The sequence below is a fragment of the Meles meles genome, chromosome 5 (genome assembly GCF_922984935.1).
Source record: "Meles meles chromosome 5, mMelMel3.1 paternal haplotype, whole genome shotgun sequence".
In the NCBI taxonomy this organism is placed as follows: Eukaryota; Metazoa; Chordata; class Mammalia; order Carnivora; family Mustelidae; genus Meles; species Meles meles.
In genome coordinates, this window is record NC_060070.1 from 122328058 (window position 1) to 122345929 (window position 17872).

A 17872-nucleotide genomic window follows, 5' to 3' on the forward strand; every position below is an offset into this window, starting at 1 on the left:
AGAGACCCAGCAGGGTGACTGAGATAAGCACCTGGAATCAGTTGTCTGAATTGCTTTCCTCTTAGGCGAGGCCAGCAGTGGCTTCCCTGAATAATGCAACAGAGTATGAGGACCACAGAGAGCTCTAGGAAATGTGGAGAATGCTGACTGGTTCAGGGGGAGGCAGCTGGCAGAAGCCAGAGCCTTGCAGATGAGGTTTTAGCCAATCAGAAAGAGTGTTCTAAGCTGATAATTTTGTTGCTCATTGGAAAGTGCGAAGAGGCCTGTGAGACTGGGCAATGCGCAGGTCTGATTCAGCCTCTACACACAGACCCACAACAGAGTGGAGAGAATTTCCCCTTAAGACAAGAGGGAAGGGATGGGCCAGACTTCTCCATTTATTCTGAGAGACACTGAGGTGGGGCTTGAGGGGACTAATGTACCTTCTAGGTCCCCTTTTGACCACACTTCCTTGCCCCCAACCCTATTCTAGCTCTGATGTCCCTCCTTTCTCTTTCCATCCCACCATGGAAACTCTCCTTATTCTGATCCTAAGTACAGCACTGCTAGTCGAAGCCTGGAGACTAAGTCTCAGGTGCTCTGGAACCATGCACCTAGTACAGAATACTGAGCTGACTCACTGCTTTCATGTGCCGCTAATGGAAACTTCTTGTGTCTCTGCCCTATTTCTTTTTACCTGGTAAACTCCTTACACTCTGCTTTCAGATCCTGACTTCTGTTATAAAGGAACACAAAACATAGGGAAGAGATAGAAGGAGGGAGAGAAGGGTGGAAGATACTTAATGTTTTGTTTATCAGTGTTTGCCACCACTGTTGTAATTGCTCTATAACCATGTAACACCGACCCTAGTCATGGTCAAGAGGAGCCTGATAATTAATAGATCTGTTAAAAAGACACAGCGATACTGTTGCCATTCACAGTTTGATAACTTAGGGCTGGCCCAGTAAGTGCCACATCGGTGCACAATCTACAACTCTAACATCTGCTCCCTCATTAGTACCATTCAGGCCCCAGGATATGCTTCTCCACATCTTTTGCACTCTACCCTTGTAACTAAAGGTGATGGAGTCTGACTTCTGTGAATGTTTGTGGGTTGCACCTTTGCTAACATAGGATGACATAGCTTAAAAGTGAACTTACCTTTTCAAATATTTTCAGTCAAAAAGCACAAATATTAAATACTCTTGCATAATGAAGAATCGCATGCCCACAGGACTGGGTGTCACTGTTTTTTTTCTTCTCAGCTTGTTTTCTTGCTCTCCATATTAACCTGGTATTCCCAACAGTTGCACATGGCAGCTGAGGAACATTTTGCAATATTAAACAAGCCATATTAGTCTTAAGTTTGTGTATATGATGACCTGGACATAAAATGCATGAAATGTGATCCACATTTTACCAAGAGAAGCCTGAGGCAAAAGAAATTCAGTAATTCACTGACTCTCATAAAGCCTATTAGTAGTAGAACTGCAGGTCAAAACCTTTCCCTCGTAAGAACGATGCTCTTCCCACCACAATTTAAGGCTCCTTAGAGTGTCTAAGCTAATAGAAGTAGCCATCTCTGAGACAATAATTCTCTCTTTCCTGAAATATGATTTCCTACTTATTTTCTACTAAAAATCCCAGGCATACAAACTAAAAATCCTTAATGTCACAAAGATGTTTACTCTTGAGTCATTTTTCATTCAGTTCTTTAATCTCTGAGGCATTCAATCTCTAGACTTTCTGTAACTAGGAGAAAATCTTCACCTCAAAAGTTCATCTAGTGTAATTTGATGAAGACATACTGCCAGGCTGAGAACCTTCATAAATAATTGGACTAAGAACTCTCAGAAAAACTGTCTGCCCAGAGACAGACGAGGAATTTCAGCTCCAGTGGTGATTGGTTCACTTTCTAGGGACTCTGAACCTAGGACTGAGAATATGCCTAAAAACTGAGAACCTTCATAAAAAATCTCTGCCCAGAGACCGATGAGGTACTTTAGCTCTAGTGCTGATTGGTTCCCTTCCTAGGGACTCTCCAATCCTACTGTGGATGGAAGCCTTCACAGGTCTTTATTCTCTGAAATGAGTACTCAGAGCCACCGGGTGGGAGCTGTGTTGACTACTATCTCTTTTCCCTTGTTCCCAGTGATGCCTGGGAAGATGGCACTGTGGATCCCCAGAGGCCTCTGGACAGCAGCTGTGATGGCGATCTTGGTGGTGCTGAGCGTCCCAGTGGCTGAGGGCAGAGACTCTCCAAGTAAGTGCAGGGCACCTGCTCCCCAGAGCAGGCTCTGAAGGACCTTTGGTTTAGAGTGTGGAAGGTTCTATGGTCTCAGAATATAGTCTTTTTATAGGTTTTCTCTCTTTGGGGTAGACAGCTGTGTTACATTCTCATTGCCACCTCTAAGGATGAGGACAATGCCCATCCCCTGGACTCAAACCATCCTGGGGATGTTATAATGGGGAGGAGGAAACAAAACATGCATCTGCTACCACTGACATTCATACAAAGTGACATTCAGGTTATTTTTGAAAATAAGGATATTTTGAAAGTAAGAAAATAAAATCACAGCAGGATTTTTCATTTCAGAGACCACACACTATGGGATTCTGTGTTGGAGAAATATGGGACAGCGATGGTCTCTGTAGTATTTGTATTTGACTAAAAGGACTCTACGTTCCTGATTCTGAGTGGGGTGTGAATGGATGCAAACTCTTGGTATTTGAGTGAAGCTGACTGGGTGACCACAGACAGGAGTCTTAACTTCAAGTAGCACTAGTTTATGGTCAGATAGTAATTTGTGTGGGATTCAGAGACTTGAATTGATGGTGGACTGAATTTAGGAGAGAGGAGAATGTAAAGAAGAGGAAACAGCACATACTGAAAAACAATTTCAGCCACAAGATTTGTATCTTCATATGAATTCTCTCTGGATCTTCCTAACAATGCTATGTGTAGCGATTATAACTTCCGGTTTACAAATTATATGTATAATATAGCTACTCTGTTTAGTAACCTTCTCAAGTTGGTAAGTGGCAGGGTTTAACTGGAAATCTATTTTATCTCATTCAAAAGACTTGTGTTCTTTCTGTTACAAAATTTTTCTCTCTAGGATTTGGTTGGGGTGTGACCCTTCTAGCCCACAGGAGTGAGCAACCTCACAGTGCAGTTGTGTGCGTGTGACAGAAACTCAGGGTAAACCCAGGCATTAGAAGGAAGGCCCTTTGCAGGGGACCAAGAGAATATGCTTGTCAGGAGGAAGTGAAGATAAATTCTCATCTTTCTGCTCATTCTCTTGAACTCTTGTGGTTAGGCAGACATTTGTTTGTCTCTGAGGTTCCTTGAAGTTCTATGGAAAATGGGATTTCATGTGAGAATGTCCTGATCTGGGCACAGGGATGGATGTAAAATCAGCCCGACTGCCCTGTTTTCCTCAGTTCTCAGGCTCAGGCAGGGCTCAGAGGTCGCAGGGCTTGTCCCTAGAGAGGGGCTTTCTTTCCTCCACTGGAGGTTGCTCAGGGCAGCGGTGACAGGCATCCAAGGCGGAGACCTTCAGGTGTATCAGGCCGCCTGCCAGCGCCCCACAAGGCCCACCGGGCGGTGGCTTTTGGTTGGGCTGAGGGGCGAGGGCCTGACTGACCCGCGGTGCTTCCCCGCAGAGGATTTCGTGTTCCAGTTTAAGGGCGAGTGCTACTTCACCAACGGGACGGAGCGGGTGCGGAGCGTGAACAGATACATCTATAACCGGGAGGAGTTCGTGCGCTACGACAGCGACGTGGGGGAGTACCGGCCGGTGACCGAGCTGGGGCGGCCGGACGCTGAGTACTGGAACAGCCAGAAGGACATCCTGGAGAGAACGGAGGCCGAGACAGACACGGTGTGCAGACACAACTACCTGACTGATGAGAGCTTCACGGTGCAGAGGCGAGGTGAGCGCCAGACCTTTAGCCTTCCGTGGCCGTCCCCCTTCTGCCAAGCAGTCACTCGGTGGGGAGGGGCAGACCGAATCGTGTTGCAGCGGCCTCTAGCGCTGGGAGGGTGGGCCCTGCCCAGCTGCCCATGGGGCAATGGGGAGGCCCAGACAGAGAGGTGGGGGCGGTCCTGTGGTGGAGGGGCAAGGAGGCGGTGCAGAGCGAGGGGGTGGACCTCACAGCCCTGCACTGTTAGGTGGGCAGATCCATCCAGAGGGGCAGCTTCCTCTGCGGTTTCCACCATTTCTGTGCTTCCCCGCCTGCCACCCTAAGTGTGTTTGCTTCCTCCCTCCACACCGTTCCCTGAGCAGAGCCCAGTGAGCCCCCCATCCCTGCCCCTGCGCAGCTTAGTGAGCTCCGCCCGGTCCGGGGAGGACGCCTGGTACACGTGGTAAATATGTTAGAATCTTCACATGCCAAATTCGGACTTCTTGGTTTCAAATTATGATTCATCGTAATGCTGTTTTCTTAAGTGGCTGTGACTAGTCCTGGTCTTCTCTGGGGGGTAGGAACTGCTTAACCTTGTCTGCCTAGTACCTGACCGCGTGACTGCCAGGTAGTGTGAGTGCAAACCTTCCTGGGATTAATGAATGAATGCACTTGGCCACCCGTACACTTAAGCTAAAGAGAAAATAGAAGGGAAAATAAGCCTTAAAACTGACTCTATTAATTAGACATTATTATTTGGCTTCATGTTTTAAAGTAACCCTTGTGACTTCAATCTTGATAACTTAGGGTTTGTGAATGCAAAGTCTAAGAAAAAGGTGTTTACTAAAAATATAAACAGTATTGAATGGTGTTGTAAGGCAGAATTTTAATTTCTTACAAAATCTCAACCAATGTCAAAATAGAGCTGAAGTTTTGGAGTCAATAAACTGATGCTATTAAATTATTGAATAAAAATTGTTTCAGGTTTCCTTTGGCCTAAGCCCTACTCATCCTCCTTCCCCCGAACTCCTGCTCAGATCATCACCATCCACTTAAGGGGTAGACATTCTGCAAGTTAATTGTAGATATTTAATAAGCACGAATGTCTAGAAAGATACCTTACCACATGCCATCTATATAACACAATTTAATTGCACAACCAACTACCTTGGGAGTTAGAGATTAGCAACCACTTTATACGTCAAAAGGTGTAGAGAGAAAGAAGTCCTGCTTTATTATTTTTATTTTTAAAAATTTTATGAATAGTATCCTGTGTAATGTAGTAATTTGTAATTTCAAAATGCCTCATTTTATCAATTAGTATCAAGAGAATAACTTTTATAGGATGATTACTATGATGATTACTACTATGATTTACTCAGAGTATGAAAAGAAAGCTGACTCATATGTTTATTCAAACTAATAAAGTGTTCAAGCTCAGATCTTAATCCAAGACTCAGAATCCAGGGATCTTTCCACCCTGGTACCAAGACAGGACTCTTCTCCGTGGGGAGACTTGCCGTGGAGTCTCACATCTCACTGTCTTTTCTTGTCTGTTACTCCCCTCAGTGGAACCTACAGTGACCATCTCCCCATCCAGGACGGAGGTTCTGAACCACCACAACATGCTGGTCTGCTCGGTGACAGATTTCTACCCAGGCCAGATCAAAGTTCGGTGGTTTCGGAATGACCAGGAGGAGAAAGCTGGTGTGGTGTCCACTCCACTTATTAGGAATGGGGACTGGACCTTCCAGATCCTTGTGATGCTGGAAATGACTCCCCAGCGAGGAGATGTCTACACCTGCCATGTGGAGCACCCCAGCCTCCAGAGCCCCATCACAGTGGAGTGGCGTAAGGGGCAATCTGTTTCCTTTCACCATGGGCCCCACAAGACAGAGAGCAGAGCTTCCTCCAGCCCGTCCCATTCCATTCCTCATCCTTGATGTCACTATTGATGCCCATGGCAGGAGCATCAGAACAATTTCGATCTCATTGTCTTTCTAGATACTAGAGAGATCATTCTCCACACCCCGACCCCATAGCCCAGCCCTGTACCTCTGAAGGATTTATACTCTGGCTGGTGACTGGGGCCTTGGAGTCTGAGGTTAAGGTTGTGTCTGGAGGGGCAGGATCCAGCTTCCCTCTCTCTCTCTCACATACCCACTGGGTGTGAGGGTCTGTCAGTGGGTCCTTTCCTCCCTAAGGGTGGTCAGAAAGAAACACTAGGTTTGCCTGGCTCCTCCAGCTCCTATACTTCAGACTGGACTTCAGGCTTCCCATAGGGATTCTGTGGGGTGTGGGGACAGCCCTTACACTCAGGATCTGCTCCTAGGGGCACAGTCGGAATCTGCCCAGAGCAAGATGCTGAGTGGCATCGGAGGCTTTGTGCTGGGGCTGATCTTCCTCGGGCTGGGCCTTATCGTCCGTCACAGGAGCCAGAAAGGTAAGGCGCTCTGGGGAAATGGGGGAGAAGGGCTGTGCCTGAGGCTCTCTGTTCAGGGGGGCCTGTGCCTCTGGATGTAGCTCTTTCCTTCTGACCCTGAAAGGAAGGAGGCTGGGCTGGTGGTGGGAGGAGGTAGGACAACCTCGGTGGAGGCTTTGGAATCTGACGTTCCTGGTTGAAAGGCGCCCCATCACGGAGGCCCCAGTTGGAGTAAATTCTAGGGCTTCCTGACAGTTCATCATTGTCTGGCTCCTTTCTGAATGCTTCCTTCTTTACAAGGGTCAGAGCCTCTGCTTCCCTTCCTTCTGGGACAGTTTCATTCATTTGGGGGATTTAACTTAGGGTAGTTAAGGTCTTGTGGTTGATGGGTGGGGAGAATGTGCAATTCCACTTAAGTTGTTTATCTCACCGCCCTTTAGGGTGAGTGAGAGACTGGCTGTTTGTGTAATGAGACCTTTTTCTGTATCGTTTCTTTTTGTAGGACCTCGTGGGTCTCCGCCAGCAGGTACTAGTTCTGCTCTGATTCGGTGGGGGTGTGGGCACCGGTGAAACAGGGCAGAGCATGAGGCGAGGCACTCAGTTCATGGCCTCGTCCCTGCGACAGAGATCAAGAGTTAGGGACAAGTTTGCCCAGTTTCTGTAGGCAGACCCAGAGTTGTTCCAGAACCAGGCCACAACTTTGGTGGCATCTTTCTGTGAAACGTGGGACCAGAACCACGTCTTGGGTGTTAGACACCAGGATGATGCCCACGTTGTGCTTCATGTTGGCAGCTACTGCCTGTGAGAGTTTATAAATGAAAGGCTACTAGTGGTGGAAAGATTTATTAATTTAGTAAAACCTTAATATCCCCTGAAGGCTAACAGCTGCTCCACAGCTTCCCACACCTCTGTGTGCAGCCGGAGTGCCCTGTTCTCATGAGTTGATGCACCTTTCCAGAGATATTGGGGGAGGTGATGACTGTATGCCCTGGATCCCAGCTTTCTCTGATGCTGCAGTGACCCCGAGAGGCGGGGAGAGGGCATGTCCTTTCGGGTCCCTTGTGCTGATCACCCTCTTTCCTACAGGGCTCCTGCACTGATGCCGGAGGATACCTGGGATTCCGCCTTCTGTGTTGTCCGCCTGTCCTTGCCCAGAATTCCCAGCAGCATGACACCCTGTCCCTCACATGGATCAGAGTCCTACAGTGCCTCAGACCCAGTCACCAGGTCACTTCCTGTGACCCCTGCCCCGGGGATCTGACTGTGGTGCTGCTTCCTGCACTGACCTCGGAGTCTCTGCCTGTGAGCTCCCTGCCAGCAGCATCTACTCCCGCCCCAAAGGCTTTTCTGTTTCCATTCTTCCTTCTCAGATGGTGCAAGAGCAGCACATTGAAGCTGTTTAGCTGAATGTAGAGATTTTACAGTGATTAAACATGATTATGTGTTCTCTGTACCCTGAGTCTTCTTAACTGGGTGGAGGCAGGAAACCAGTGCAGAAGGAAAGGGTCATACTGCTCCCTGAAGGGAAACTAGGGGCACCTATGGGTGCCAAGTGAAGAGCAGGCAGAGGAGATAGAAGATCAATCCGATAGTCACTTCCTTCATGGGTAGTTAGTGTTGTTCCATGCAATGGCCTAAGGGTGTGCCGGCCTCTCTTTAGGTATGGTGAGCATCGTGTATGTAAGCTGACAGTGGGATTATGCGGCACAGGTGTAGTGGCCCCTGGTGTCTCAGAGAACCACAGGGGTGTTTCAAGTATATCGTAGCAAGGCACATTGATCAAGGTCCATTGTTTATTTTGAATAACTAGCAATAAAAGTACTGTTTCTTGTTTCACATAATTGAAACTCAACTCTACTTTACTTTGTTCATGTTACTAGGAAGTCTGGGGTCCAGCTGATAATAGAAGTTACTAGATCCAGGGACACCTGAATGGCTCAGATGGTTAAGCGTGGGGTCTTGATGTCATCTCAGGCCCTGATCTCAGGTTCTTGAGATCCAGCCCTGTGTCAGGTGCTGTGTTCAGTGGGGAGTCTGCTGGAGATTCTTTCTTCCTCTGCCCCTCTCCCTGGCCTCTCAAATAAATAAATATTAAAAAAAAATAAAATAACTTCTTTCTATGTACACCTTTCTTTCTATGTGTCTTTCCTGTACTTTATGTCTCTTTTAGTGTGTCTCTCTGCATCTTTTTATTTTATTTCTTTATTTGTTTGTTTGTTTAGTTATTGTTGTAGTACAGTTGACATACAATGTTGTGTTAGTATCTGGTGTTCAACACAGTGATTTGACAATTCCATACACTTCTCAATGGTTTCCACAATAGTTGTGTAGTCACCATTTGTCACCATATTACATTCTTATAAATTATTGGCGATATTGACTTTTTCTCTCTATGACTTCTTTCTTTTACAACTGGAAGATGTACCTATTAATCCTCTTCACTCATTTTGTCTATCCCCCATTCATCTTTCCTGTGTTAACCACTAGTTTGTTCTTTGTATTTATGAGTCTGTTTTTTGTTTGTTTTGCTTTTTATATTCCATGTATAAGTAAAATCAAGTGGTATTTGTCTGTCTTTGCCTGTCACTTAACATAATGCCCTCTAGATCTAGCCATATTGTTGCAGATGGCAAGACCTAATACTCTTGTGGTAGAGTAATATTGCATTGTGTATACACACACACACACACACACACACACACACACACACACACAGACACCCCACATCTTCTTTATCCATTCATCTATCGATGGACACTTGGGGTGTTTCCTTATCTTGACTATTGTGAACAACGCTGCAATCAACATAAGGGTGGCTCTGCAATTTTTTTTTCTTTTTTTTTTGACAGACAGAGATTTCAAGTAGGCAGAGAGGCAGGCAGAGAGAGAGGAGGAAGCAGGCTCCCTGCTGAGCAGAGAACCCGACGCGGGGCTCGATCCCCTGGGATCATGACCTGAGTCGAAGGCAGAGGCTTTAACCCACTGAGCCACCCAGGCGCCCTGGCTCTGCATTTTTTATGTCTGTCTCTGACTCTCTGTCCCTGTTGTGTCTCTCACTCTTTCATTGCAACTCTGCCTTTGTCTATTTCTATCTGCACTTTTGCCATTATTTATTGGGATCTCTTTATTACTGATTATTTTATGTCTTTCTCTACATGTATCTTTTTGCATGTTTGTCTGTATGTATCCCTTCAAATTAGTATTTTTGTATCCTTTGGTAAATACCTAGTAGGGCAATTGCTGAATCTCAGGGTAGTGCTATTTTCAACTTTTTGAGGAAACTCCGTGCTGTTTTCCAGAGTGGCTGCACTAGTTTGCATTCCCACCAACAGTGTAGGAGGGTTCCCCTTTCTCTCCTCATCCTCGCCAATACCTGTTATTTCTTACATTGTTAATTTCAGCCATTCTGACTGGTATGAGGTGATATCTCATTGTAGATTTGATTTGTATTTTCCTGATAATGAATGATGTTGAGCATCTTTTCATGGGTCTGTTGGCCAGCTGTTTGTCTTCTTTGGAAAAATGTCTATTCATGACTTTTGCTTAGTTCTTAACTGGATTATTTGTGTTTTGGGTGTTGAGTTTGGTAATTTTTTTTCTAGGCTTTGAATACGAACTCTTTATCTGATATGTCATTTGCAAATATCTTCTCCCATTCCATAGGTTGCCTTTTAGCTTTGAGGAACGTTTCCTGTGCTGTGAAGAAGATTTTTGTTTTGATGGAGTCCCAATAGTTTATTTTTGCTTTCTTCTCTTTATTTTAGGGGACATATCTAGTAGAAATTGCTGCAGCTGATGTCAAAGAAGTTACTGCCTGTGTTCTCCTCTAGGATTTTGATGGCTTCCTGTCTCACATTTAGATCTTTTGTCCATTTTCAATTTATTTTAGTGTATGGTGTAAGAAAGTGGTCCAGTGTCATTCTTTTGCATGTTGTTGTGTAATTTTCCCAACACCATTTGCTGAAGTAATTGTCTTTTTTCCACTGGATATTCTTTCTTGCTTTGTCTAAGAATAATTGATAGTAGAGTGGTGGGTTCATTTCTGGGTTTTCTATTTTGTTCCAATGATCTTGTGTCTTCTTTGGTACAAGTATCATGCTGTCTTTATCACTATAGCTTTGTAATGTACCTTGAAGACCAGAATCATGATAACTCTAGCTTTGCTTTTCTTTTTCAAGGTTGCTTTGGCTATTTGGTATCTTTTTTGATTCCATACAGATTATTGGATTTTTAAAAAAATTTTTTTAAAGATTTTATTTATTTATTTGACAGACAGAGATCACAAGTAGGTAAAGAGGCAGGCGGCAGGTAGGGGGACTCAATCCCAGTACCCTGGGATCATGACCTGAGTCGAAGGCAGAGGCTTTAACCCACTAAGCCACCCAGCGCCCTATTGGATTGTTTTAACCCTGTAAAAATATGCTGTTGTTATTTTGATAGGGGTTGAATTAAAATGTGTAAATTGCTTTGAGTAGTATAGACATTTTAATAATATGTCTTCCAAATCATAAGCATGGAATGTTTTTCCAGTTCTTTGTGTCATCTTCTATTTGTTTTATAGCGTTCAGAGTACAGATCTTTTACCTCTTTGGTTAGGTTTATTCTTAGGTATCTTGTTAATTTTTGTGCCTTTATAAATAGGAGTGATTCCTTGATTTCTCTTTCTGTTGCTTCATTATTGGAGTATAGAAATATATCAGACTCCTGCATGTTGACTTTGTATCCCTTAGCTTTACTAAAATTGTGTATGAGTTCTAGCAATATTTTTTGTTGGAGTCATTTGTGTTTTCTACATAGAATATCATGTCACTGGCAAATACTGGAAGTCTGAATTCTCCCTAGCTGATTTGGATGCCCGTATTTCTTTTTGCTGTCTGATGGCTGAGGCTAGGACTTCCAGTACTAAGGTGGAACAACAGTGGTGAGAATAGACATCTTTGTCTTGTTTCTCACCATAGAGGAAAAACTGATATTAAGTATTAAGTTTTCTGCTAATGGTCTTTATTATGTCGTGACATGTTCCCTCTAACCGTACTTTGTTGAGGGTTTTTATTATATGTGGATGTAGTACTTTGTTAAATGCTTTTTCTGCATCTATTGAGAGGATCATATGGTTCTTACATTCTTTTGCATTAATGTGGTGTATCACGTTGAATGATTTGTGCATATTGAGCCAGTGATTCTTTTATTGTATGGCTGGATTTGATTTGATAGTATTTTATCGAGAATTTTTGCATCTATGTTCATCAGGGACCTATAGTTCTCATTTTTAGTGGAGTCTTTATCTTGTTTTGGAATCAGGTTACTATTGGCCTCATAGAATAAATCTGAACTCTTCTTTCCAGTTCTATTTTTTGGAAAAGTATGAGAAAAATAAATATTAATTCTTCTTTAAATATGTGGTAGAATTCCCTTATGAAACCATCTGGCCTGGACTTTTGTTTTTGGGGAGATTTTTGATTACTGATTAAATTTCTTTGCTGGTTTTTATTCTATTCAAGTTTTTTTTATTTCTTCCTGTTTCAGTTTTTGTAGTTTAAATGATTCTAGGAATTTATCCATTTCTTCCAGATTGTACAATTTGGTGGCATGTAGTTTTTCAGAATATTCTCTGTAATTTTATTTCTGTGGTGTTTGTTATGATCTCTTTTGTCTTTCATTTGTGATTTTATTTATTTTGGTCACCTTTCTTTTTGGTAGGTCTGGCTAGTGGTTTATAAATTGTATTACTTTTTTTCCCCAAAGAATCAGCTCCTGGTTTCATTGATTTCTGCTGCTTTTCCTTCTCCCTTTCTCCCTCCTCCTCCTTCTTTGTTTCTATATCATTTCTTTCTGATTTAACCTTTATTACATCCTTTTTTTTTCTTTTTTGTTGGCTTTAGGTTTTGTTTTCATTTTTCCCCTTTAGGTGTAAGCTCCTTTTGGTGTATGGTTAGGTTGCTTATTCGAGATTTTTCTTACTTTTTAAAGTAAATCTGTATTGCTATATATGTTCCTCTGAGGTCCACTTTTGCTCCACCCAAAAGGTTTAGACCATTGTGTTTTCATTTTTACTTCTTTCCATGTATTTTTTAAAAATTTCTTCTTTGATTTCTTGGCTGACTTATGCATTTGTTTAGCAGCATGTTGTTTAACTTCCATGAATTTGTGGTCTTTCCAAATTTTTTCTTGGGGTTGCCTTCAAGTTTCATAGCATCGTGGTCAGAAAATATGCCCAGTTATGATCTCAATCTTTCTGTACTTGTTGAAGCCTGAATTGAGACCTAGTATGTGACTATTTTGGAGAGGATCCCATGTGCCCTTGAAAAGAATGTATTCTGCTGCTTTAGGATGGAATATTCTGAATATATCTGTTAAGTTCTTCTGGTCCAGTGTGTCATTCAAAGCCACTGCTTCCTTGTTGGTTTTCTGTTTAGATGATCTGTCCATTGATATAAGTGGGGTGTTAAAGTCCACAACAATTATTGTATTATTATCAATGAATTCCTTTATGTTATTAATTGTTTTATATATTTGAGTGCTCCCATATTGGCTGTATAAATATTTACAATTGTTGGATCTTCTTGTTGGATTGTACCCTTTATTATGATATAGTGCCCTTCTTCATCTCTTGTTACAGTCTTTGGTTTAAAGTCAGTTTCTCCAATATAAGTATTACTACTTTGGCTTTCTTTTGACAGACATTTGCATAATAAATATTTCTTCATCCCTTCACTTTCAAGCTGCAGTTATGTTTAGGTCTAAAATGAGTCTCGTGTAGGCAACAGATAGGTGTTTTTTTTTAATTCATTCTCACACCTTATGTCTTTTAATTGGAGATTTTGTCCATTTACATTCAGAGTAAATATTGATAGATATGTGTTTAGTGCCATTTTAGTCCTTGTTTTGTTGTTGTTTCTGCAGATTTTCTCTGTTCCTTTCCTGTCTATGTCACTTTTGTTCTTTTCTTTTCACTCAAAGATCCCCCTTTAATATTTTTTGGAGGGCTAGTTTGCTGCTCATGAACTCCTGTAGTATTTGTTTGTCTGGGACACTCTTTATTTCTCCTATTCTGAATGATAATCTTGTTGGACAGAGTATTCTTGGCTTCAGATTTTTCCCATTCAGCATGTTGAATATATCATGGCATGCCTTCTGGCTTGCTAGATTTCTGTTGAGAAATTTGTGTCTAGCTTTGTAGGTCTTCCCTTATAAGTTAAGAACTCCCTTTGTCTTGCTGCTTTTAGGATTTTTTCTTTATTGGTATATTTGCAAATATAATTACAATATGTCTTTTTTTTTTTTTTATTTCTTTGACAGAGAGAAATCACAACTAGGCAGAGAGGCAGGCAGAGAGAGAGGAGGAAGCAGGCTCCCTGCCAAGCAGAGAGCCCGATGCGGGGCTCGATCCCAGGACCCTGGGACCATGACCTGAGCTGAAGGCAGAGGCTTTAACCCACTGAGCCACCCAGGCGCCCCTACAATATGTCTTGATGTTAAACTTCTTTTATTGATTTTGATGGGAGTTCTCTGTACCTCCTAGACCTGGATGTCCATTTTCTTTCTTTTTTTTTTTTTAAAGATTTTATTTATTTATTTGACTGAGAGAGATACAAGTAGGCAGAGAGGCAGGCAGAGAGAGTGAGAGGGAAGCAGGCTCCCTGCCGAGCAGAGAGCCCGATGCGGGACTCGATTCCAGGACCCTGAGATCATGACCTGAGCCGAAGGCAGCGGCCCAAACCACTGAGCCACCTAGGTGCCCTGGATGTCCATTTTCTTCCCCAGATTAGGGAAGTTTTCAGTTATTATTTCCTGCAATAAATTTTCTGCCCTCTTTTCTCTCTGTTCCTCTTCCTCTGATACAGATGTTACTACTTTTTATGGAGTCACTGAGTTCCATAAGTCTGATGTGTTATGTAATTCTTTCTCTCTTTTTTTCAGCTTCATCATTTTCCATTATTTTGTTTTATATCTCTTCATTCCTCTGCTTCTTCCAGCCTTGTGTTCATTGCATCCATCCTGTTTCAATCTCTGTTATTGCAGTTTTCATTTCTGACTAGTTCCTTTTTAACTCTTTTATCTCTGATATAAGGGCCTTCCTGAAGTCTTCCACTCTTTTCTTAGGCCCAGCAAGTATCCTTATGTCTGTTGCTTTAAATTCTTCATTATTCATGTTACTTATATGTGTTTCACTTGGATCTCTTGAGACCTTATCCTGCTCTTTCATTTGGGATAAATTCCTCTATCTTGGTATTTTATCTATGTCTCTGCCTTTTTCTCTGTCAGAAAAGCCTGTTAAATTTCCCGCTATTGAGGTAATTGGTTTATGAAAAAGAGTTCATATGGTGTCCAGTGCCTGGCAGGGAGTTTCAGGGAATGTGTCTGGTGTGTATTGTGCTGGTGTGCTGTTGTGTTTTGATTGCTCCATTTTTTCAGGCCAGTTGTCTGCAGAGGGTCTCCTTGTCTGCAGTAGGCAATGTTTGTTCCTTGCCTAGAAAGTGGCAAGCTTTTTTTAAATTTTTTATTATTTATTTATTTTTAAAAAGATTTTATTTATTTATTTGACAGAGAAAGATCACAAGTAGAAAGAGAGGCAGGCAGAGAGAGAGAGAGGGAAGCAGGCTCCTGCTGAGCAGAGCGCCTGATGCGGGACTCGACCCCAGGACCCTGAGATCATGACCTGAGCCGAAGGCAGCAGCTTAACCCACTGAGCCACCCAGGCGCCCCTATTTTTTATTTTTTTATAAACATATAATGTATTTTTATCCCCAGGGGTACAGGTCTGTGAATCGCCAGGTTTACACGCTTCATAGCACTCACCATAGCACATACCCTCCCCAATGTCCATAACTCCACTCCCCCTCTCCCAACCCCCCCAGCCCCCAGCAACCCTCTATTTGTTTTGTGAGATTAAGAGTCACTTATGGTTTGTCTCCCTCCCAATCCCATCTCGTTTCATTTATTCTTCTCCTACTCCCCTAACCCCCCATGTTGCATCTCCACTTCCTCATATCGGGGAGATCATATGATAGTTGTCTTTCTCCGATTGACTTATTTCACTAAGCATGATACGCTCTAGTTCCATCCAAGTCATCACAAATGGCAAGATTTCATTTCTTTTGATGGCTGCATAGTATTCCATTGTGTATATATACCACTTCTTCTTTATCCATTCATCTGTTGACGGACATCTAGGTTCCTTCCATATTTTGTCTATTGTAGACATTGCTGCTATAAACTTTCGGGTGCATGTGCCCCTTCGGATCACTACGTTTGTATCTTTAGGTTAAATACCCAGTAGTGCAAGTGCTGGGTCATAGGGTAGTTCTATTTTCAACATTTTGAGGAACCTCCATGCTGTTTTCCAGAGTGGTTGCACCAGCTTGCATTCCCACCAACAGTGTAGGAGGGTTCCCCTTTCTCCGCATCCTCGCCAGCATCTCTCATTTCCTGACGTGTTAATTTTAGCCATTCTGACTGGTGTGAAGTGATATCTCATGGTGGTTTTGATTTGTATTTCCCTGATGCCGAGTGATGTGGAGCACTTTTTCATGTGTCTGTTGCCCATCTGGATGTCTTCTTTGCAGAAATGTCTGTTCATGTCCTCTGCCCATTTCTTGATTGGATTATCTGTTCTTTGGGTGTTGAGTTTGCTAAGTTCCTTATAGATTTTGGATACTAGCCTTTATCTGATATGTCGTTTGCAAATATCTTCTCCCATTCTGTCAGTTGTCTTTTGTTTTTTTTTTTTTTTTTTTAAAGATTTTTATTTATTTATTTGACAGAGAGAGATCACAAGTAGGCAGAGAGGCAGGCAGAGAGAGAGGAGGAAGCAGGCTCCCCACGGAGCAGAGAGCCCGATGCGGGGCTCGATCCCAGGACCCTGAGATCATGACCTGAGCCGAAGGCAGCGGCTTAATCCACTGAGCCACCCAGGCGCCCCTGTCTTTTGGTTTTGTTAACTGTTTCCTTTGCTGTGCAAAAGCTTTTGATCTTGATGAAATCCCAATAGTTTACTTTTGCCCTTGCTTCCCTTGCCTTTGCCGATGTTCCTAGGAAGATGTTGCTATGGCTGAGGTCGAAGAGGTTGCTGCCTGCATTCTCCTCAAGGATTTTGATGGATTCCTTTCTCACATTGAGGTCCTTCATCCATTTTGTGTCTATTTTCGTGTGTGGTGTAAGGAAGTGGTCCAATTTCATTTTTCTGCATGTGGCTGTCCAGTTTTCCCAGCACCATTTATTGAAGAGGCTGTCTTTTTTCCATTGGATATTCTTTCCTGCTTTGTCAAAGATTAGTTGACCATAGAGTTGAGGGTCTATTTCTGGGCTCTCTATTCTGTTCCATTGATCTATGTGTCTGTTTTTGTGCCAGTACCATGCTGCTTGATGATGACAGCTTTGTAATAGAGCTTGAAGTCCGGAATTGTGATGCCACCAACTTTGGCTTTCTTTTTCAATATTCCTTTGGCTATTTGAGGTCTTTTCTGGTTCCATATAAATTTCAGGATTATTTGTTCTATTTCTTTGAAAAAAATGGATGGTATTTTGATAGGGATTGCATTAAATGTGTAGATTGCTTTAGGTAGCATAGACATTTTCACAATATTCTTCCAATCCAGGAGCATGGAACATTTTTCCATTTCTTTGTGTCTTCCTCAATTTCTTTCATGAGTACTTTATAGTTTTTTGAGTATAGATTCTTAGCCTCTTTGGTTAGGTTTATTCCTAGGTATCTTATAGTTTTGGGTGCAATTGTAAATGGGATTGACTCCTTAATTTCTCTTTCTTCTGTCTTGTTGTTGGTGTACAGAAATGCAACTGATTTCTGTGCATTCACTTTATATCCTGACACTTTATTGAATTCCTGTACAAGTTGTAGCAGTTTTGGAGTGGAGTCTTTTGGGTTTTCCACATATAGTATCATATCATCTGCAAAGAGTGATAGTTTGACTTCTTCTTTGCCGATTTGGATGCCTTTAATTTCTTTTTGTTGTCTGATTGTTGAGGCTAGGACTTCTAGTATTATGTTGAATAGCAGTGGTATTAATGGACATCCCTGCCATGTGCCTGACCTTAACAGAAAACCTTTCTGTATTTTCTCCATTGAGTATGATATTTGCAGTGGGTTTTTCATAGTGGGCTTTGACCATATTGAGGTATGTGCCCTCTATTCCTACACTTTGAAGAGTTTTGCTCAGGAAGGGATGCTGTACTTTGTCAAATGCTTTTTCAGCATCTATTGAGAGTATCACATGGTTCTTGTTCTTTCTTTTATTAATGTGTTCTATCACATTGATTGATTTGCGGATGTTGAACCAACCTTGCAGCCCTGGAATAAATCCCACTTGGTCGTGGTGAATAATCCTTTTAATGTACTGTTGAATCCTATTGGCTAGTATTTTTGTGAGAATTTTTGCATCTGTGTTCATCAAGGATATTGGTCTTTAGTTCTCTTTTTCGGTGGGATCTTTGTCTGGTTTGGGGATCAAGGTGATGCTGGCCTGATAAAATGAGTTTGGAAGTTTTCCTTCCATTTCTATTTTTTGGAACAGTTTCAGGAGAATAGGAATTAGTTCTTCTTTAAA

The 17872-nt window shown here is 42.5% G+C and overlaps 1 protein-coding gene across 3 annotated transcripts; it reads left to right on the top strand.

Annotated features, from left to right (window-relative positions):
• The first annotated feature begins 2060 nt into the window (after positions 1 to 2060).
• LOC123941731 (boLa class II histocompatibility antigen, DQB*0101 beta chain-like) lies at positions 2061 to 7761 on the top strand. Of its 3 annotated transcripts, XR_006818340.1 has the most exons (7): positions 2061 to 2243; positions 3647 to 3916; positions 5456 to 5737; positions 6219 to 6329; positions 6811 to 6834; positions 7186 to 7244; positions 7395 to 7761. XR_006818340.1 is itself a non-coding variant. In XM_046005270.1 (6 exons), exons 1-6 carry the CDS (start codon positions 2069 to 2071, stop codon positions 7406 to 7408), a joined length of 876 nt encoding a protein of 291 aa, XP_045861226.1. In that variant the 5' UTR covers positions 2062 to 2068; the 3' UTR covers positions 7409 to 7761. The 3 variants fall into 3 exon arrangements, 2 of the variants coding, with proteins under 2 accessions (XP_045861227.1, XP_045861226.1); XM_046005270.1 differs by lacking the exon at positions 7186 to 7244 and having other exon boundaries at positions 2062 to 2243; XM_046005271.1 differs by lacking the exons at positions 6811 to 6834; positions 7186 to 7244.
• Positions 7762 to 17872: the final 10111 nt, after the last annotated feature.

Coding starts and splice junctions, on each gene's coding strand:
- LOC123941731 (XM_046005270.1), top strand. CDS start 2,069: ATGAGTACTCAGAGCCACCGGGTGGGAGCTGTGTTGACTACTATCTCT. Junction 5,738..6,218: donor CCCCATCACAGTGGAGTGGC/GTAAGGGGCAAT, acceptor ATCTGCTCCTAG/GGGCACAGTCGGAATCTGCC. Junction 6,330..6,810: donor CCGTCACAGGAGCCAGAAAG/GTAAGGCGCTCT, acceptor TTCTTTTTGTAG/GACCTCGTGGGTCTCCGCCA.